The 18,993-nt window shown below is 43.4% G+C and overlaps 1 protein-coding gene across 1 annotated transcript in view; it reads right to left on the bottom strand.

Annotated features, from left to right (window-relative positions):
* Positions 1-4,054: 4,054 nt before the first annotated feature.
* Positions 4,055-18,993, bottom strand: part of PPP1R3F (protein phosphatase 1 regulatory subunit 3F) — a 44,446-nt gene continuing 29,507 nt past the window's right edge. The window contains exons 3-4 of the mRNA XM_070935203.1: positions 11,666-11,742; positions 4,055-5,387 (exon numbers count right to left, since the gene is read on the bottom strand). Of these exons, the coding sequence (XP_070791304.1) occupies positions 4,284-5,387; positions 11,666-11,742 (1,181 nt within the window). The 3' untranslated portion in view covers positions 4,055-4,283. The remainder of the gene's footprint in view (positions 5,388-11,665; positions 11,743-18,993) is intronic.

Genomic DNA, 18,993 nt, shown 5'->3' with positions numbered 1-18,993 from the left:
GGGCTCTATCTTGGGGGAAGGCTGCTCAAACAAATAAGGCTTCTGGGATTGTAATCTAATTCCACACCATGGGGTGATTGCAAAATTGAAGAAAGGAAGCAGAGTTGTTGCTTTTAAATCATGGACAAATGTACCACTGCTAATTCTCTTCTTTAGTGTTCTCCAGCAAGCTAAGTTTCAAGGGCTGAACAAGCATGATTTCTCATTCATAAATCCATAGCTTGATACTAGTTCAACCTGCACAGCTTACCTCCCTCCCCCCTCCCAAACTGCATGGATTCAGTCTGTTCACAGAAAATAAGTCTCTTCTGGACAAAGCCACAAATACCAGTGGCAGAAGTGAAATCTCCACAATGCATTCTGCATGCGTAAGACAATTTGCATCAAGATAAAACTACTGGACAGAACCAGCTGCTATACTACAAGAAGAGGTCAGCACAGCCTAAAAAGCTAACCACAAAAAGGATCAAATAAATTACCCTCTCATCCCTAAAAAATTAGACAGCTGGGCTTTCGCAACCATCTATCTGACCATTTTTCAATAATTCCAAAATTGTAAGCAATATAGTTTAGCTTGAATAACTACCTTCAGCTAGTTTAACTTTGCAAATAAAATATAAATAACTCACTCTTTGACCATTAACAAAACTGTTGAATGTGTCAGTTACTCTTACACTGATGAGCTGATTTAACACATGCAGTGTAATAAGAAAACCCTTGATCTTTTGTTAAATTACTGATAATTTTTGAATTATTGGCCAGTATCTAGAGATAGCTTTCAGCGTTCCTGATCTTTCTTTCTACCATTTCCATTAACCTATTCTTCCAAATGGCTGTGCATATATAGTACTCTTCTCTCTATTCCAGATATCTAACAATATTACCCACAAAAATCAATGCTACATTAGATGTAGGTCTTCAGGATGTCATAGGATTCATTTTTGTTCTTGCTCTAGTATATTACCAGAGTATAATATTGTTCTGAAAAATTACCTGAATTTTTGCAAATATAATATTGGAAATATAATGAGGCCCTGTGCATTAATGGAAGGAGTTATGAACTTGGCTCTCCTAGTTGTTTCTGGCTTGTATTTTTCATGACCCAGAAAAAATTTGTAACTTGTTAATGTATTATAAAGAGTAGCTGTAATTATTACACATGCTAACCTGTTGCATACAATTATATTTGTGCACTCTTACATCTATTTAGTTTCAATATTAATTATAAAGATTATCCAAACTTCCTACCTCCTCTGAATTACATTTTATTATTGCTGCTCAGAGAAGAGAAACCACTGATTTTTCTATAATAATGTTGGTGAAGAGTTAGTATACAGGATCCAGTGGGAGCAAAGATTTATACATTAGCGCAGATACACAATGGTGGTTATAGAGATGATTTTTTATAACAACCTGCAATCTAGCTGTTATTGATACTATGTTTAAAGTACACAACATTGAACTGAAGGTAGGGGTTCATATTACTGAACACACTTCATTTAAAAATAAAGTACACATAAGGAAGAATCTAGTATAGCTTTCTTGCACAAACTCTAGCTTCCTACGTGCAGATGGAGAATCTTGAAACAACTGTACTCTAAACTGGCCAGCTGAATGCTGAAAGTTAACAACAATATAAAGTAAAAGCACTAAAGTAAGCCTGGTTTTACAAGAGCTAATTCAAAATACATTGAAATTGGGTATCCCCAAATCCACAGAAACCTCTAATTAACATGAAGCACATTCCGCATATAAATTCTCCTACACATTATTTGACCAGGAGCTGTGCAAAAGCACAGCAATGTTTTATGCAGATATTTTGCATTTTGATATAAGTTGTGCAGAAGAACTCTCTGAAGAATAATACTCCATAATATGTTTATATCCCACTGTGCAGTCCTTAATGTTATTCAACAATCTGCCACCAGAGGCAGCCTGTTCATTTATGAAGATTTTGGCTTTGACCAGTGTTCCCTATAGACATCTGAATTATAATCAATGCTTGCTTTGTAGCCAAGTGGAGGTACCAAATAATTTTCAGAACTTATGTGGTGTGGAACATGTATAAGACATATTTGCTTGATGAAGGATCTGACAGTTTGAATAAGGCAGAAGGAACAATAGTAGGACATCAAAAAATGTTAACCATGGGACAATTAAGAAAAAAATGTGTACATTCTCTCTCACTCACTCACTCACACACACACACAGCCGTGACTGCTAATTACATTCTGATCTCAGCTTTTATCTGGAAAATACAGATTTTTCTTAAGATGACTGACGTCAGGACAGATCTCTCTTCATGAAGCACAAACAGTATTCCACTTTCCAAACCTCCCTATGTTCCTTAATTAAGAGCATTCACCAATGGATGGGGAAAGCAGGACCATGTCTGGATCAGCAGACAGAAGTGGCTTCAGAACCCATACAAATATCTCCACTTCCTCCACAAGGCCCCACAAGCTATATCACAGCAGCTGTTGACAGTACAACATTCAAGAGGAAGTTAATGAAAAACATTTAGCAGCATGAAAGCGGGTGGGCTTTCTTCTTACAGCAAGTTCAGTGCCATTTTAACCTATTGCACATAAAGACACAGGATGTTTCCAATCTACTCCTTTGCTGCAGACATCAAACATGTATATATAAATTATTTTAATCTTCTGCAAACCCACCAGCCTGGGTTTGTACTGCTAGTTGTTAATAAATAAAATCTCTATCTTGGGATGAATTCTACGGTAGAAAAAGTCAGCCTTCCCACCAGGTACAAAAATAAATATGGGGCCATCTGTTTTAAGGAGCTTTCCTGTAGTCCTCTACGTTGGACCCTGCCAGTGGCAGAGAAGTGTAGGATCCAGGAGTGAAAAGGGGTCCTAGAAGCACAGACAGTCAGCAGTCCAAAGTTTCTTCCTAAGAAGCTGGGTATGGCTCAGGATAGGGGCATGAATGGAACTTGGCTGTGCAATTGTAGAGGCCATCTGGAATGGTTGTGATTGTATTTTGCAGAAGCTGTACGGACAAAAAACTGAAAATGCTGCCATCTTCTTTGGAATGGAAAACTTCTGTCTGTCTCCCTGTTTCATTCAAATAATGGGAAATTACAGAAACGTGGAGCACAATGCAGGATTGCACAAATCCTTCTGAAATCAGGTGCTCAACAAAAGTGCTATTTTGCCTTTGGACTTTTCTTGTTAAATTCATTGAGGCTGGCACAGGAGAACATTCTGAAAGAAAGTGCTTCATGATATTTTCAAAACATATTTACAATTTCCCAGCCTTGTAAAAATAAATGGGGATTAGGGGTCATCTGTTAATTAGTCTTTTTCACATTGATAGACTGCTAAGTCATAGGGTAGTATATTCAGGTCTAAGCCTACATTCTTTCCCAAAGAGCCAAAGGAACTTCCACAATAGATAAGCACTAGGTGTGGGGTCATTTTTAACTCAATGGGATTTTTGTTTGTTTGTTAATGCAGAATTCACTTAATTAGTAATCATTTGTACTTGCACATGAGAAAAGCAAGATAGAAACTGAGCTAGCTAGTTGATTTCTCCAAATCTCTTACACAGAACAGGTTGGTACTTTGTAATAGAATAAAACCAGAGGCTCCTCAAACTTACTAGGAATTTAGTTTCCAAACTTTGCACTAATATATAGAGAATGGGCATACAGAATTTAAATAAAACATTCTATCTTAAGTTTTACATGGGCCATTTTGACTTGCTTCTTATAAGTAAGCTAACTGGATTCCAGCCAAGTACCTGAAAGAGCAAGGCCAAAGACACAGAGATAAAGTCTACTAAATTTTAACAAGGAATTTTGTTTTTAAAGATGGAAAAGAGAAATAATATTCTGGCTTTTTGAGTAGGATTTGAGGCCGTTAAGGCATACTTAATTGCCTCTCTATATTTGAAAATGAAGGATGGACAATGCTGTTGCTTCTAACCTTCTTGAATAAACTGTGCAAAGGGAGAATGGGAGGGCTATTGGGGCTTTGAGCCCTCTGTCACCCGCTCTGGGTCTTACAAATGCTACCTCAGAACCAATTCATGGCAAGTTTCACATATAGCTCATTTTTATTGTCCAAGCAATTCATCTCTTATACCAGATGATCTAATAAAAATAAATAGTTCTGAACCTTGGGAAATTTAGAATGGATGTGCTATTAACTCTAAAAAGATCTGATACTACTGCCAAATTTTTAGTTGATCAGGTGAAACGGGAATAGAGCCAAGTTACAGATCTTCTCATGAGCCTTTGGCACTTCTGAGAGTCATACCAATTATGAGAACCAATCCAGAAGGAGGTAAAGTGTAACGGCCACCAAAGGCATGCAGCTGTTGAAAACCACGGGAAGGAAGACAAAGAGGCTGAGGAACCGCAGGGAGCGTGTCAAGATCTTTTCAAGTTCATTATGAGGAACAGGACTGGTTTCAGGGGGCTTGTGGACATGAAGGCCCTCACCCAGCCAGAGGCTGCCATGCCCTATCAAGAAGCCCTGGCTCTTGCCTTGTCCAGGGGCATCAAGAGGGCTGGATGGCAGGTCTGTGGGCCGCTTTGGTAGGGGCACTAGTGTCCGGGCTGGAACTACAAGGGGCATCACCATAGCCTCTGGAATTACCGGCCTCAAGGTGTTAGGTGCCACCACTCTCAAGCTGGGAAAGGAGTCAGAGTCCTTCATTGGACTCTGTTGGACATTTCCCTCTTCCAGATGATTTAGAAAGCAGCCTTCTAGTAAGACTGGTGGGCTATCACGGCCTGATCCCACCATCCCAGGTGGTCCCTGTGTTGCATATCCTGCCATAATTCCCTCCTCCTCACTATCTCTGGAGTCATCGCCCCGTTGCTTAGCATAGTACAGTGTGATCTCTTTTGCCAGGGAACTGTTGAGTGCTCTCTCTGGGCCTGTCCAGTTGACTATCAGGTCACGATCAGTCAAGACACTCTGACGCAATGCAATGAGAGATGGTACAGGACTGGTGTTGTTGCCTGAGCTGTCCTCAGACCACTCTCCTCTTCCTCCAAGCTCCTCTGCTCGAAGCCGGCTCAGATGGGACAAGTAAAGCTGTTCCAGTTCTCGATCTATGGCATCTTCCTCCAAACGATGGGGCAGCTCTTGGTATCTTCTCAACTGTTCCTCCATGCATTCTTCCATGAAGGAGCCCTCTGTGGTGAGGTCACACTTGCTGAATTCAGGAGCATCCCACTGTCCCAAGGGATGGGGTTCAGCACCTAGCATGAAACCCAATGGCACTTTCAGCTCCTCATGAGATGTAGTGTGGACCCTGATAGCATGTCCCTGTGGGGAATCAGTAAAATCTACGAGATGATCTCTAGAAGGGTCCTTCTTTTCTGGTGAGTTAGTAGTGATTGTGAGTTCTGGAATCTAGGCAGTGAAGGAAAAAGCAGAAAAAATAGAATGTGAAAAAGAGTAGCAAAATAATATATTTATCTATAGTGTGATGAACGCTCATAGCTACCTACGGAGTGGTAGAAACAGAGCATTAAGTTTCATCAGGAGAGTAAGGAATGTGCCTTTTTCTACCAGGTGTTATGGCATAACAACCCTAAAATTGCATGCCTATAGAGGAAACAAACAGCACACTTTACTTTCCAGCTCCATTGCACCAATAGGTATTGATTTAATCTCTTTTTCAAGCACACTACTTGGAAAAATATGTTGTAGGTCAGAAAAAGTCTACATCATAATTGAATGATCGTTATTCTAAAAAGACCTATAAAAATCTGAAGTTCAAGCTCTTTTACTACTTATTTTCTAATTGTTCATCTTTAAGAGGAGAAAAATTATGTTTTATTTATTATATTTTAACACCCATTACTTCTGCGTGCTCAAAGTAGCATACATTGGTATTATCACTGTGGTATCCTGTGAGTAGTATGAATCAAAAGAAAGTGACAGACCAAAATCACCCAATAAATTTCAATTATCAAACCTGGTTCATCCCTGTCTAACTCTGCAATTTTAACCACTATGTAACAGTTGTTTGCTGCCAAGATTTGGTAGCTCATGTTTGAAGGTTGAGTGGGGGCTATAAAAATTTAGGATTAGATACAACCTACAGGTTACAGGATCCCAATCTTATTAAAATTTTATTCTCAGTCTGTATCAAAAGTGTTAATTTTTAGGATAAAAATGGTTATGTTTTAGCAAGAACCATGGGGAAATAAAAAGTATTTATAGAATTAATGCTACTTTCATTTTAAGTATACTTATTTCTCCTCAGAATGTACTGCTTTATTTAAATGAATGGACATCATATATTTCTGCAAGGCAATGCTGATTAAAATGGTTATGTTAAGCAACAAGATAGTAGCCAAACTATGTATGATATACTTATGAGAACAACAGTTTTATTATAAATATTCTTCCAGCCTCTGTTCTGTTATGATTTTGATGTTGTTCTTTCCAGAACTAGTACATTTTTCCTCTTTTTGTCAGACTTGATTTGTAATAACAGATTACAAATTATTTTATCATTTCTTTGTTTTAGCCTTCTTATATTTGCAATGGGAAAACAATTTTTTTCCCAGTAATCCTGCAGCTGCTGGCCCTGGCTTCTCAACCAACAGTTCTGAGTCCTGTAGACCAGCACTCCCCAACCTTTCTGAGTTAGTGGCCTGGGACAGGGGCGTGGGGTGGAAACAGCGGATGGTTTTTTGTGGGGGGCAGGCACGCACGCAGCTTCATTTGTATGAGTGGTGGGCACATGCACCAGTGCCCGCCACACACAGAAGTGGGGCTGCAAGTGTGGCCCAGTTGCAAATAGGCCACGGTCCAGTAGTGGGCCATGTCCCACAGGTTGGGGACTCCTGCTGGAGACCATTTAAAGAATAACAGAGTTGGAAGGAATTTTGGAGGTGTTCTAGTCCAACGAGGACTAGAACTAGAACTACAACTCAGGCAGGAAACAGTATATTACTTCAGACAAATGGTTGTCTATCTTTTCTTTAAAGCCTCCAGTGTTGGGAGTACCCACAACTTTTGGAGGCAAGTCATTCCATTAATTGTTCTCAAGAAATTTCTCCTTAGTTCTAGGTTGCTTCTCTCGATTAATTTCCATCCATGGCTTCTTGTCCCGCCTTCAGGTGCTTTGGAGAATAGATTGACCCCCTCTTCTTTGTGGCAGCCCCTTAGATATTGGAACACTTCTATCATGTCATTCCTGGTCCTTCTTTTCATTAAATTGGATATACTCAATCCCTGCAACCATTATTCATTTGTTTCCAGTCCCCAATTGTTATCAGATATCCAGGATCTCCAACACTTAGCATGCCCTTTTTGACCTTGGCAACAATCAATCCAGTATAGGTTTTTTATAAATTACATTTCACCATATTGTTTATGGGAGAGGCACGCTTTGTGTAGCTTCTCTGATGAGACTGGTCCAATATGGTTGAAGTTCTATTGTAGCTCTTAATTCTCCACAGAACATGCAAGCCCCACAACCATGTTAAGGGTGTGCCTCATATAAGAAAATAAGCTTTCACCTTTGTTGTTTCAAGTGCTATTTTAAACTGACTTTCTTCAGCGAAGGTTTTAGGCTTTTCTTAATGTAGTCATTCAAGCCATGCTTTTCTTCCTTCATAGTTTGTTTCACCTGTAAGAGTCCTCTATCCCCTTCAGCTCTTGGCAAATGCAGTCAATCAATATCACTCTTTTGATCCAAAGCACGGTGCACTGTCATTAGTTTTCTTGCCTTCCGATCCAAGATATCAAATTCTATCTAGGTCCAATCAACTATTCCTGCTGTATACTGAATAACAGGGACTGCCCCAGTATTATTTGCTTTGATAATGTTTCCACCAATTAGCTTTGATTTCAACATTTTTCAAACACATTTGATATATTTGCAAGAAGTATTTTCTTTTACTTGTTTCTGAATAAATTGGAAGCTTCCAAAATTCCCAAATATTTGTAGCCTTCTTCTGGTGCTACTACCTTAATCAAATCTTCATTGCTAAACTATATTCCATCATCTGCAACAATATTGCCTGCCCTTATGGCTATGGTTGCATACTTCTCAATGTCAAATAACACTCCAATCTCTTTTCTGAAGTCGTTTGTGTTTTTTAATAAAGGATCTAGTTCAACCTTTGTTTTTCCAAATAATTTTAAATCATCCATACAGAGTAAATATGAAATTTATACTCCTTTTTTGCCAATTCATATCCATAATTTGTCTTATTCAAAATTGCTGTCAGTAAGGCCATTAATACTTTACAGTAAAGTGGATAATGAGTCACCCAGGAAAATTCCTTTTGATTTCAACTTTTCCTAATTCTTCACTTTTAGTTGTCAGCTTTGTTCATCAAAACTTCATCAAAATGTTCATAAATTGCTGAATGTTTCTACTGATTGCAAAAACTTTGAGACATTTCTCAATCCAGCTTTGTGAAATAGAATTGAATGCCTTTTTATTTTCTATTCCAAGCACTGAACAATTTTGTGTTTTTTTAATCCTTTAAAACCATCTTATCATCAGTAACTGGTCCTTTGTTTTTCTAAAGCTTCTGCAGCATCCTTTTTGCTCTATAGGAGTAAATCATTACTTTTCAAATAGCTGTAGACTTGATTTGCAATTATGCCCATAAGTAGCTTGTATTTGTTGGCAAACAGGCTATATCTGTAATTTCCAGGTTCTTTCCCCTTCTCCTTATCCTATAGAATTAGGAATGTCCTTTTAATTGTTTAGTCATTTTCTGGTTTTTGGTACTTCCAAAAATCAGAAAATGGTCTGGTCTGCCAACCTCAGATGTAGATTAACCTGAATCCATGCAGATCATCGGCTCAAGGAGCATTCCAGTTTTTACCTTCTCGGATTGCTTTCATAACATTTCCTCAATTACCTTACGGGTGTCAAACTTGCAGTGTCACATTGCCATCACATGATGTATCACGATTTTCCCTTTGTGGAGCTGGGGTGGGTGTAGCCTGTGTGTGACGCATCCAGCTCGTGGGCCGGCAGTTTGATATCCCTGCTCTAATGTTTTTCATACTGACTATTTCCAATGCATGTTCAACTTGCTTGAACCATGTTGTACTTCTACTGTTTTCCCACAAACGTTTCCAAAATTTTAGGGTCTCTTTTTTGTCAAGCTTCATTTATAGTTAGTCCTTTCCCTTTTTTCAAGGGTTTTGTAGAATTTAATATTGATTTGCTCTAAATTGCAAAATCTGCAGAAATTGAATCATTTGATTCTCATATTACGTGATCTTCCCTGGAAACTGCCATAACTCTGAAATTCCTTTACTGTCCAGGTTGTACTTTACCCACACCCACACACAGTTTTGATTGATTTTTCAAAGTTCCTTGCTTCAAATTCTTTAAATTGCTCAAGTTTATGAAAATTCTCTTTATTTTCAATTCTATTTACATGTACCATTTAGGTTTTCCTTTCTTAATAACTTCATTCCTTCGTACTTGAAGCCCCAATTCCTCAGTAGTTACATAACCGTGGCATACATCAACTGGTTCATTTGGGCCAATGTTTCAGTTGGAATAATTTTAACAACTTCTTCATTGTTTTAGCCAAAGTTTTCTTGCTAATTTGATTCCATTTTGGTAAATGTATTTTTTTCAACTTCTTTCATTTCTTCTTTGATTGAGATGGGGGATAGGCAGGTGGGGAGAGGTCAAGATAAGGCAGTTACTTTATTTTATCCTGTCTCTGGGCTAGAAGGGAGCAAGCCGGGACGGGTGGGTCCTCTTTTAACAACCAGTGGGATTTGGTTAATAATGGCAAATGATGTGGTCATGTGATGTCACAGTTTACAACTGCATCACTTAGCAATGGAAATTCTGGTCCTAATTACACCCAAGGATTACCTGTATACCATAATAGCCTTAGACTTTTTTTTGAAAAATGGATACTGCATTGCAAAGATACTGTTGTCATTTGGAAAGGATTTCAAGATGCTGAAGAAACAAAAAATCTAATCAAAACATTAATCTGCAAGCAATAGTGGTAGGATCAACTATTAATTTCATACATTTTAGGGAAAATGCTATCAACTCCAGATTATTGTTGTCATGACACCAGTTATATTAAAAATATAGGTGAGGAACTGTTTATACAGGACATATTTAATAATGGAGCTGTGAATGAAGCCACTTCCCTAAAGTGGTGGAACCAGTCAGTAATCTGCCAAGTTTTCACTGGACTGGTTTCCTTTGCAAGCTGAGATTATTGTCATTATTTATATTATTTGCTCAAAACGAACAAATTAACCAAGTGTTGAAAAAAACCAAGAACAATATATGTACTTCAGCTATGAATAAAAATAACAGTGTAATGGGCAATATGAGATCTACTTATGTAAATGTTAAGGATATATACATTTAAAGGTGTGGTGACTGGAATATTAAGAATAAATAAAATTTAGGGGGAAAAAAGAATATAGGGAAAATATTCTTTTTTTTCTTCTGGCTGCCAGAAGAAAAAAAGCCCAGAAACTAGTGAATTGTGATTTCACTGAACTAGGGCTGCATAATATTTTGGTTTACGTAGGTAGAACCTGGCTAAAGAGAAATATATATATATATATATATATATATATATATATATATATATAAAGTTTAAAATATAACTGAATGTACCTTGTTATTTATGTCTGTATGATTTATTATTCCCTATATATTGTCATTAGGTATTATATATCATTTTGTACATTAGCATAATTATTACCCAAAATATTGCACAAAGTATACAGGTTGTCCTCGAGTTATGGCCACTACTCATTCAGTGACTGTTGAAAAATATACCAGCGCTGAATGAAATAGACTTACGACCAGTTTATGAAATTGTGGCCTTTGCAGCATCCTGATGGTCACATGATTGTGATCCGGGTACCTGGATGCCATTCTTGCAATTATGATGTCAGAATGAGTTGCAGTCATGTGATCACCATTTACGATCTTACTCTGTAGTACCTGCTCTGTGGTGGCCCCCACCAGCCCGCCCATGCTCTGTAGTGCCTGTCTGCAGTCCCCGCTGTCCCACTTGTGCTCAGAATTACCTGCCCATAGCCCCTGCCAACCTGCCTGCATTCAAAAGCACTGGCCTGTGGCTCCTGCCAACTGCCTGCATCCCCTGCAGCTTGCCCACAGTCAGAAGTTCTCTCCCTGCCAATCTGCCTGCACTCTCCTCCAGCTGGCCCATGCCCTGTAGCACCTCCCCACAGCACCCACCCACCTACCCACCCACCCTGCTCCTTGCCTGGAACTCCTGCCACTTACCTCTTAACGACCCACATGATCCGGAGGCTATGATGGCAACTGGGACTGTCATTGCCAAGCGATGCAAACAACTGCTCCGCCTAGACCAACTGATCGGTGGCCGGTTCTCGGCTGCCCGCAACGCCACCGATCAGCTGGTCTAGGCGGTCGGGGCTGCTGCCACCGTTCACCGCTGCCGCTTGTCACTGCTGCTGCCTCTCTAAATCCCCTCCCCCCAGGTATGGCAAACCCCACTGGGGTTTGACACAACATGCTTTACAACTATATTGCTTAGCAATGGAAATTCTGCTCCCAATTACTGTGTTATCATAACCCTTTTTTTCCATGTGCTTCATAAATATCTGTTGGTGTGTGTGAAGAATCAGTGATGGTAAAGTCAGGTCACTCTAACTTTGTTGTTCTTTACCTGTTTTATTGGAGTTGAAGGCTGCATTACAGAAGAGTTTGGAAATTCCTTGGATAGATTTCCGTCAACACTTGTTTCTGTGATGAGAGAAAGACAGAGGAAATGTATAGAGGTAACAGGGAGAGAAAGTAAAGAATCAGCATTCAATATGGAGGACTATTTATTTGTAACTCACATTCTCAGAACTGCTGGGTAGAATCACTATTTTGTAGTTCTGTGAGCTCAGAATGGGATCCTAGACATCCAGTTTCTTTATAATCTTAGTTTATACATGTTTTACACATAGTTTTAGAAGTCTCTACAGTCAGCATTGAACTTATATAATGATTGATTAAGTACCAATTTAACTAACAATTCTCAGGACTCTGTTGGCAGAAATACCCCAAATTCATTGTTTCTTCTTATTTATATCATAATGTATATCAGGATTTCTTAAACAGTTTTCTCTCAGGACCCCTTCCTACTTTTAAAATTTATGGAGGACCCCCAAAAAGCTTTTGTTTCTATGGGTTACATTTATTGATATTTATCATAGATAATATGGAGGACGGACTTTGCTTGCCTGAACGTCCCTTCTCGGTGCGCTGATGGAGAATCCAAAGCGAGGATTATTCAACAGTCTAGCAGTCAGCACTGAGTGTATGAGTCTTTAAATTTTTTTAGGCACGCCCCCTTTGCTCATCTGAGCTTCAGTTTTTGTTCACGAAGAAACAGTTCAGGGAGACGTGCGAAGACCCAAGTAGTGGCCGGCAGCCGGACTGGGTGGGTTGGATTCTCCATCAGCGCGCTGAGAAGGGACATTCAGGCAAGCAACATCCGTTCTCCAGCGCGCTGCTTGGAGAATCCAAAGCGAGGGATATGCCCAAGCAAGTTTTACATGGGGGGGTGGACGGCTGCTCATGCATGACTGAAGCAGAGCACACCGACTGCAAAAGGCGTCATCCGAACGACGCTTCCGCCGAGCCGAACGAGTCAACCTTATAGTGTCTGATGAAGGTGTTCAAAGAAGTCCACGTGGCAGCTTTGCAGATGTCAGATACCGTGGCATGAGTCGCCCAAGATGCCATGGTGTAGGCGCTCCGGGTAGAGTGAGGAAGGATTCTACCGGGAACCGGTCTGTCCCGAAGCGTGTACGACTTGGAGATGCAAGCCTTTGCCATCTCCCGATAGTGGACGATGACACCTTCCGACCTAACATCCCAGGAAGGAATGAGACAAACAGTGCTTCCAATTTACGGAAATGTTGAGTCCTCCGGATATACCTGTAAGGCTCTACGGACATCTAAGGCTGCCATTGAGCCTCTTGTGGATGTCTCAGATCCCGGCAGAAGTCCAGGAGAACCAATTCCTGCTCACGCTGGTAGAGGGAATTGACTTTAGGTAGGAACGATGGGTCTAGCTGAAGGACCACCCAGTTGGGGTAGAAAACACAGAAGTCCTCCTGGACAGACAGGGCAGCCAGCTCAGAAACACGGCGGGCCGAGGTGATTGCAACCAGAAAGGCTGTCTTTAACGTGAGAAGTCGGAGGCTAATGGTTCCCAACGGCTCGAAGGGAGGCTGCGTAAGCACCTGAAGAACCAGAGACAGGTCCCAAGTCAGGTAGTGGTGGACGACTGGGGATCTTAGGTTCGCCGCACCCCTTAGAAAACTGCGAATTTTATTGTGTGAAAGGGGAAGATTGTTTTTAGCCGACAGGACCATAGACAAGGCCGCCACTTGTCGATGGAGAGTGTTTGGTGCAAGACCCTTGTCCAGGCCATATTGAAGAAAATCTAGCACCTCAGAGACAGATGCAGAGGTAGGGTCCACATGGGCCCGGGAGCACCATGCACAGAATGAGAACCAGGTGGCGTTGTAGATGCGGCATGTGGATGGGCCCCTGGATGCCTGGATGGTAGAGATAGCCTTCACTGAGACATTGTCCCATCTCAGGAGGATCCTCTCAAATGCCAGGCAGTCAACTGCAGCCATTGGGGCTCTGGGTGCAGTATGACCCCCTGGCTGAGAGAGAATCTGTCGTCCGGAATGCGCCATGGAGGGGCGATGAGAGATTCAGAAGGTCCGTGTACCAGGCCCTCTGTGGCCAGTGGGGGGCAACCAGCAGGACTTCTGCCTTCTCATGCAGGATCTTGCGGACGAGGCAGGGAATAAGCGGTATAGGAGGGAATGCGTATAGCAATCCCGGAGGCCAGGGGATGGCAAGTGCGTCGATCCCTTCCGCTTGCTGGCAAGGGTAGCGAGCGAAGAACCGAGGGAGCTGTGTATTGTCCCGTCGTGCGAACAGGTCGAGGACAGGAGGGCCGAAGCATTGGGACAGCTGTTGGAAGATGTCTGGGTGAAGACGCCACTCCGATTGATCGATCTGCGTTCTGCTCAGCCAGTCCGCGGTTACGTTAGTTGTCCCGGAGATGTGCTGCACCCAGAGCAAGAGGAGGTGAGTGTCCGCCCAGGTCATCAAGCGAGATGCCTCGTCCATCAGTGGTCTCGAGCGCGTGCCCCCTTCACGGTTTACATGTGCCATTGTAGTCACATTGTCCATCCGGACCAGCACATGTCGACCCTCCACTGATGATTGGAAGTGGAGGAGGGCGAGGCGAACTGCACGGAGCTCTAGCCAGTTGATTTCATTCTGGCGATCCGCCTGCGACCAACTGCCTTGGGCAACTTGAGAGAGCATATGGGCGCCCCATCCGGTCAGACTGGCATTGGTCGTCACCGTGAGACGATGCGGTTCCAGGAAGATGCAGCCGTTCATCAACGCTGACAAGGTCCACCAGCGAAGAGACCTGCAAACCTCTGCTGGAAGCGGTGCCCGAGCAGTGGAGTTGCTGCGGCGGGAGCGTTGGTATGGGAGCATGAACCATTGGAGCTGTCGACTATGAAATCTCACCCATGGAACAATGGAGATGCATGAGATGAGCTTCCTGAGCAGACAAGACAGGAGCACGAGAGGGATTGCCTGGAGCGAGAGAATTTGGAGGACGAAAGACAGTATGCTGAGGCAACGGTCCGGAGACAAAAAGACCTGCCCTTTGATGGAGTCTATAATCGTACTCAAGTGTAGAATCAGGTAGTGGGGCGTAAGTGGCTTTTCGGCAGGTTCAAGGAGAAGCCGTGTTGACGTAGGCAGTTGCACACCGTGGCCAGATCTCGCATGGCCTGATCCTGTGTGGACGAAAGGATGAGAATATCGTCCAAATAACACAGGACTCTGATGGGAATCTGCCGAAGATGTGCAGCCACAGCTGCCAGGATTTTTGTAAATGTCCTGGGGGCGGACAAAAGCCCGAAGGGCATGGCCCTATATTGGAAATGATGATGGTTGTATGAGAAGCGGAGGAAGCGACGTTGTGATGGTCGAATCGGGATGTGAAGGTAGGCCTCCTTGAGGTCTATGGAGGTCATCCAGCCCCCTTCTCGAATGCATCCCAAGATGGACTTCAGGGACTGCATTTTGAACTGATTATTATTATTTATTATTAATCAAATTTCTATACCGCCCTACTCCCGAAGGACTCAGGGCAGTGAACAGCCAAGATAAAATACAGATAATACAAATATTAAAAATCCCTTGAAATTATTAAATATTTTGGCCGAAACGCAGATTAAAACACCCAATTTATAAAATCACGAATTAAAAAATTTAAAAGAGGAGAGTTAGGCCAAACTGATGGTAAAGCACGAATTTGTTCAGTTCCTTAAGATCCAGGATCCCTCTGCAGCCTCTGGAATTTTTCGGAACTAGGAAAAAGATTGAATAGAAACCGGTCCCACAGTGTTCTGTGGGAACTGGCTCTATGGCACAAATGTCGGTGAGTTGTTGTATTTCCGCCTCCATCAACCGACGTTTGGTCGGGTTGGACGACACTGGGCACTGGATGAACCTGGTATGAGGGCAGGAGTGAAGCTCCAAGGTCAAACCCAGTTGGATAGTCTGTAGGACCCAGGCATCCGTTGTCAATGCTTCCCATTGAGCGGAGAAGTGTTGGAGGCAACCGCCAATGGGAAGATGATGGAGTCATTTGCCTCTCCTAAAGGCACGGGTCCCCGTACCTCTGAAGGGGCGCTTGGATGGGACAGAGCATCTGCCGCGGTCTCGGAAGGATGATCTGTCATAGGGACAGTCAACTCCATGCGAGTATTGTCTCGTGGCGAAGGACCCGCTGGGTCTGGGGTCAGTCCGAAAGGGCTGCCTCTGGCCATATGACGAAGGTTGATGATCGGCCCACTTGTATGAGGAAGGCATGACCTTACGTTTGTCTTTATCCTCAATGAGGATCGGGTCCAAGGCCTCCCCAAAGAGCCGTGACCCTTTGTATGTGGCTGATGCGAGCCTCCACTTTGACTTCATGTCCGCTCTCCAGTGCCTCAGCCAGAGCAGATGCCGAGATGTCACCGACGAGACCAAGGCACGAGACATGTGGCGGCATTGAGAGAAGTGTCAGTGGAGTACTCCATCGCCGCCACGATCTTATTAATGTCTTGGTGGACTCTTGTGTCCTCCGGTGGCAAACGCTCCTGGAGTTGGTGCAGCCAAATGAGAGTCGCCCGATTGAAGAACGACGCTGAGGTCGCTGCCCTGACCACCCAGGCTGCAGCATCATGCATCTTGTGGACTGTAAATTCCACCTTCCGGTCCTCCATCCGGAGGCCGTCGGCGATGTTGTGAGACAGGAGCAAGGAAGATGAAGTCAAGTTAGCCACGGGAGTATCCACAGCAGGTAAAGACAAACAGGAGAGAGCCAAACAATATAATTTGCAATCAAGACCAGTAGGTGCCGGCAAGGAGGACGGCAGGGCCCAGGAACATTGAACAACTTCCGTGAAAAGTTGAGGGCACGGAATATAGGCTTGTTCGGTCTTAGGAAAATTAAACAGAGCGTCGTGTGGTTGAGATGCTGTTGGCTGATCAGAGAGACCATCTGAGGTGGCCATGTGAGTAGTCGATTTTGCCTTGTGTAACAAGGACTTAAATAGAGATGGTCTAAAGAGACCGGTAAAGGCTGGTCTGTCAGGAAGAAGGTCCTCATCGTCGGAGAATTCCATGTCCTTCTGGGCCTCCTCATCCTTCAGAGAGGAATCATCAGCTTGTGCAGAGTCCAGCTGAGAAGAATAGTGGTCCGCAGGATCATCATAGTGAGAGACCTGAGGAGGCGGAGGAGGCAGAGGCGGGGGAGGAGGTGGAGCAGCCATAGTCACGGGCCTGTACGACATAGGCTGATGAGCATTAGCTGCCAATGTTTTAGATATAGTCTGAGAGGTAAGGAAGCATGACATGTGAAGGTCCCCCAGGGCGGAGCCCGGCAGCTGTGGGGGTGTAGGTTGGCTCCGGAGGAGGGCACTTAGCAGAAGGTCGGGGATGAGACAAATCCACCGGAACTGCCGTGCCATGCGAGTGGACAGTGGGAGGAATCACCACCTCCGGCATTGGAGAAGAGGTGGTCACAGGGACGTGACCCTGGCACACAGAGGGCGGGATCCCCGAATGGGGAACAGAAGGCACAATAGAATGGGCAGCTGGATAGGTTGCATGTGAGGCTGACGTCTGTGCCTGTCACTGAGCCAAATCAAATTGGCGTTCTAGCGCCCTATGATGTCTGTTGGCATCTTTGGTGGCAGCCGACAAGGATTTGCGACTTCCCGTTGAAGGAGCTTTAACGGTTGTAGTCCTGTGCTTGACCCGCTTCTTTGCCTTTTTCTTAGCAGGGCCTGGGGAAGCTGGAGCCTCAGAAGGCCCAGGGCTGTGCTCCAGGTCAGATGAGAGGTCGCAGTCAGCCATGCTGAGGAGCATTGAAGACACGAAGAGAAACAGGTAAGCAGGTGTTTATATGTATTTATTTATTTATTTATTTATTTATTTAGATAGATGGATAGATAGATAGATAGATAGATAGATATAGATATAGATATAGATATAGATATAGATATAGATATAGATATAGATATAGATATAGATATAGATACAGATATAATGGTTTTGATTTTTTTTTTTTACAGAGTGGGCTGCACTGGGGCAGCAACCCCACCCCATCCAGCACCAGCTGCTGTGATCCTGTGCCAAGATAATGACAGACCTGCCAGGCAGTCACTGAGAATAGGGGCTGTAGCAATATGGGTGAAATGCCACAGAAGGTCTGTTAGGGACAGATTGGAATTGCCCAGCTAACAGCCTCTTAGCCACTGGAGGGTTCTAGAGCGGCTCATTTGGTCTGTGTAGCTGCAAACAGGCCCTCAATGCATAGTAGTGACGTGTTTTTTTTGTTTTTTTTTAAATTTGATTTATATGCCGCCCTTCTCCGGAGACTCAGGGCGGCTTACAATGCATTAAGCAATAGCCTTCATACTTTTTTGTATATTTATACAAAGTCAGCTTATTGCCCCCACAAACTGGGTCCTCATTTCACCTACCTTAGAAAGGATGGAAGGCTGAGTCAACCTTGAGCCTTGGAGAGATTCGAACCAGCAGTAAATTGCAGGCAGCTGTGTTAATAACAGGGTGCGTAGACCACTGTACTATCACAGCTCCTGTGCTGGCAGTCAACGTCACAATCTGCAGCGTACAGCCGCAGCGCTGTTGAGAGGCAGATAAGGCACCCGGGGGTGCTCACTGTGCAGCCACGGTGCTGTTGCCGGGCAGAATAGCGCTAGGGAGTAAACTGCGCATGCTCGGAACTGTTGACAGGTAGATTATAGGCAGGGAGACTCACTGAGCATGCACAGAGTTGTTGCCGGGCAGAAAAACGCCGGTCGGACAAACAGCCTCTCACTGTAATGGCGGCCTCACAAGCGACCGAAAAAATGGCACGAAGAAAGGCAATGCCTGTTCAGCCCTCCCCACAGGCTATAGAAGGTGCATGGACACTCAAAAGTGGCCCCAGCGCATCATAGAAGCGGAGGGAAGTAGTATGCCACTGGGAGCAGGGCAGGGACTCAATAAGCAGCTGACAAGCTCCGCAGTCAAAGGAGTATGCCACTGAGAGCAGGGCAGGGACTCAATAAGCGGCTCACAGGCTCCGGAACGAGTGTGCCTCTGAGAGCAGGGCAGGGACTCCATAGCCGCACCAATTCCAGCATAAGCAGATCTCCGAGAGAAGATGCCCTAGACAAGGCAGAGCTTCTGTCAGGCAAAAGGGAGGCAAAGGGAAAGTCAGGAAGGACTTACCCTGAAATAACACTGTAGAAGGGAGAAGAGGAGAACCACCCTTGCGGATACAGTCCAGAAAATTAAGTTCAAAAAGAGTAATAGAGAATCCAAAGCGAAGATATTCAGTAGTCTAGACACCAGAGATGAAAATAAAGTCTGAACTGCTGACTGAGTGAATAAAAA

The sequence above is a fragment of the Pituophis catenifer genome, unplaced genomic scaffold (assembly GCF_029215685.1).
Source record: "Pituophis catenifer annectens isolate HBS135680 unplaced genomic scaffold, rPitCat1.0.hap2 SCAF_2, whole genome shotgun sequence".
In the NCBI taxonomy this organism is placed as follows: Eukaryota; Metazoa; Chordata; class Lepidosauria; order Squamata; family Colubridae; genus Pituophis; species Pituophis catenifer.
Note: the sequence above shows the minus strand (reverse complement) of the source record. Positions and strands in the feature narration are given on the sequence as shown.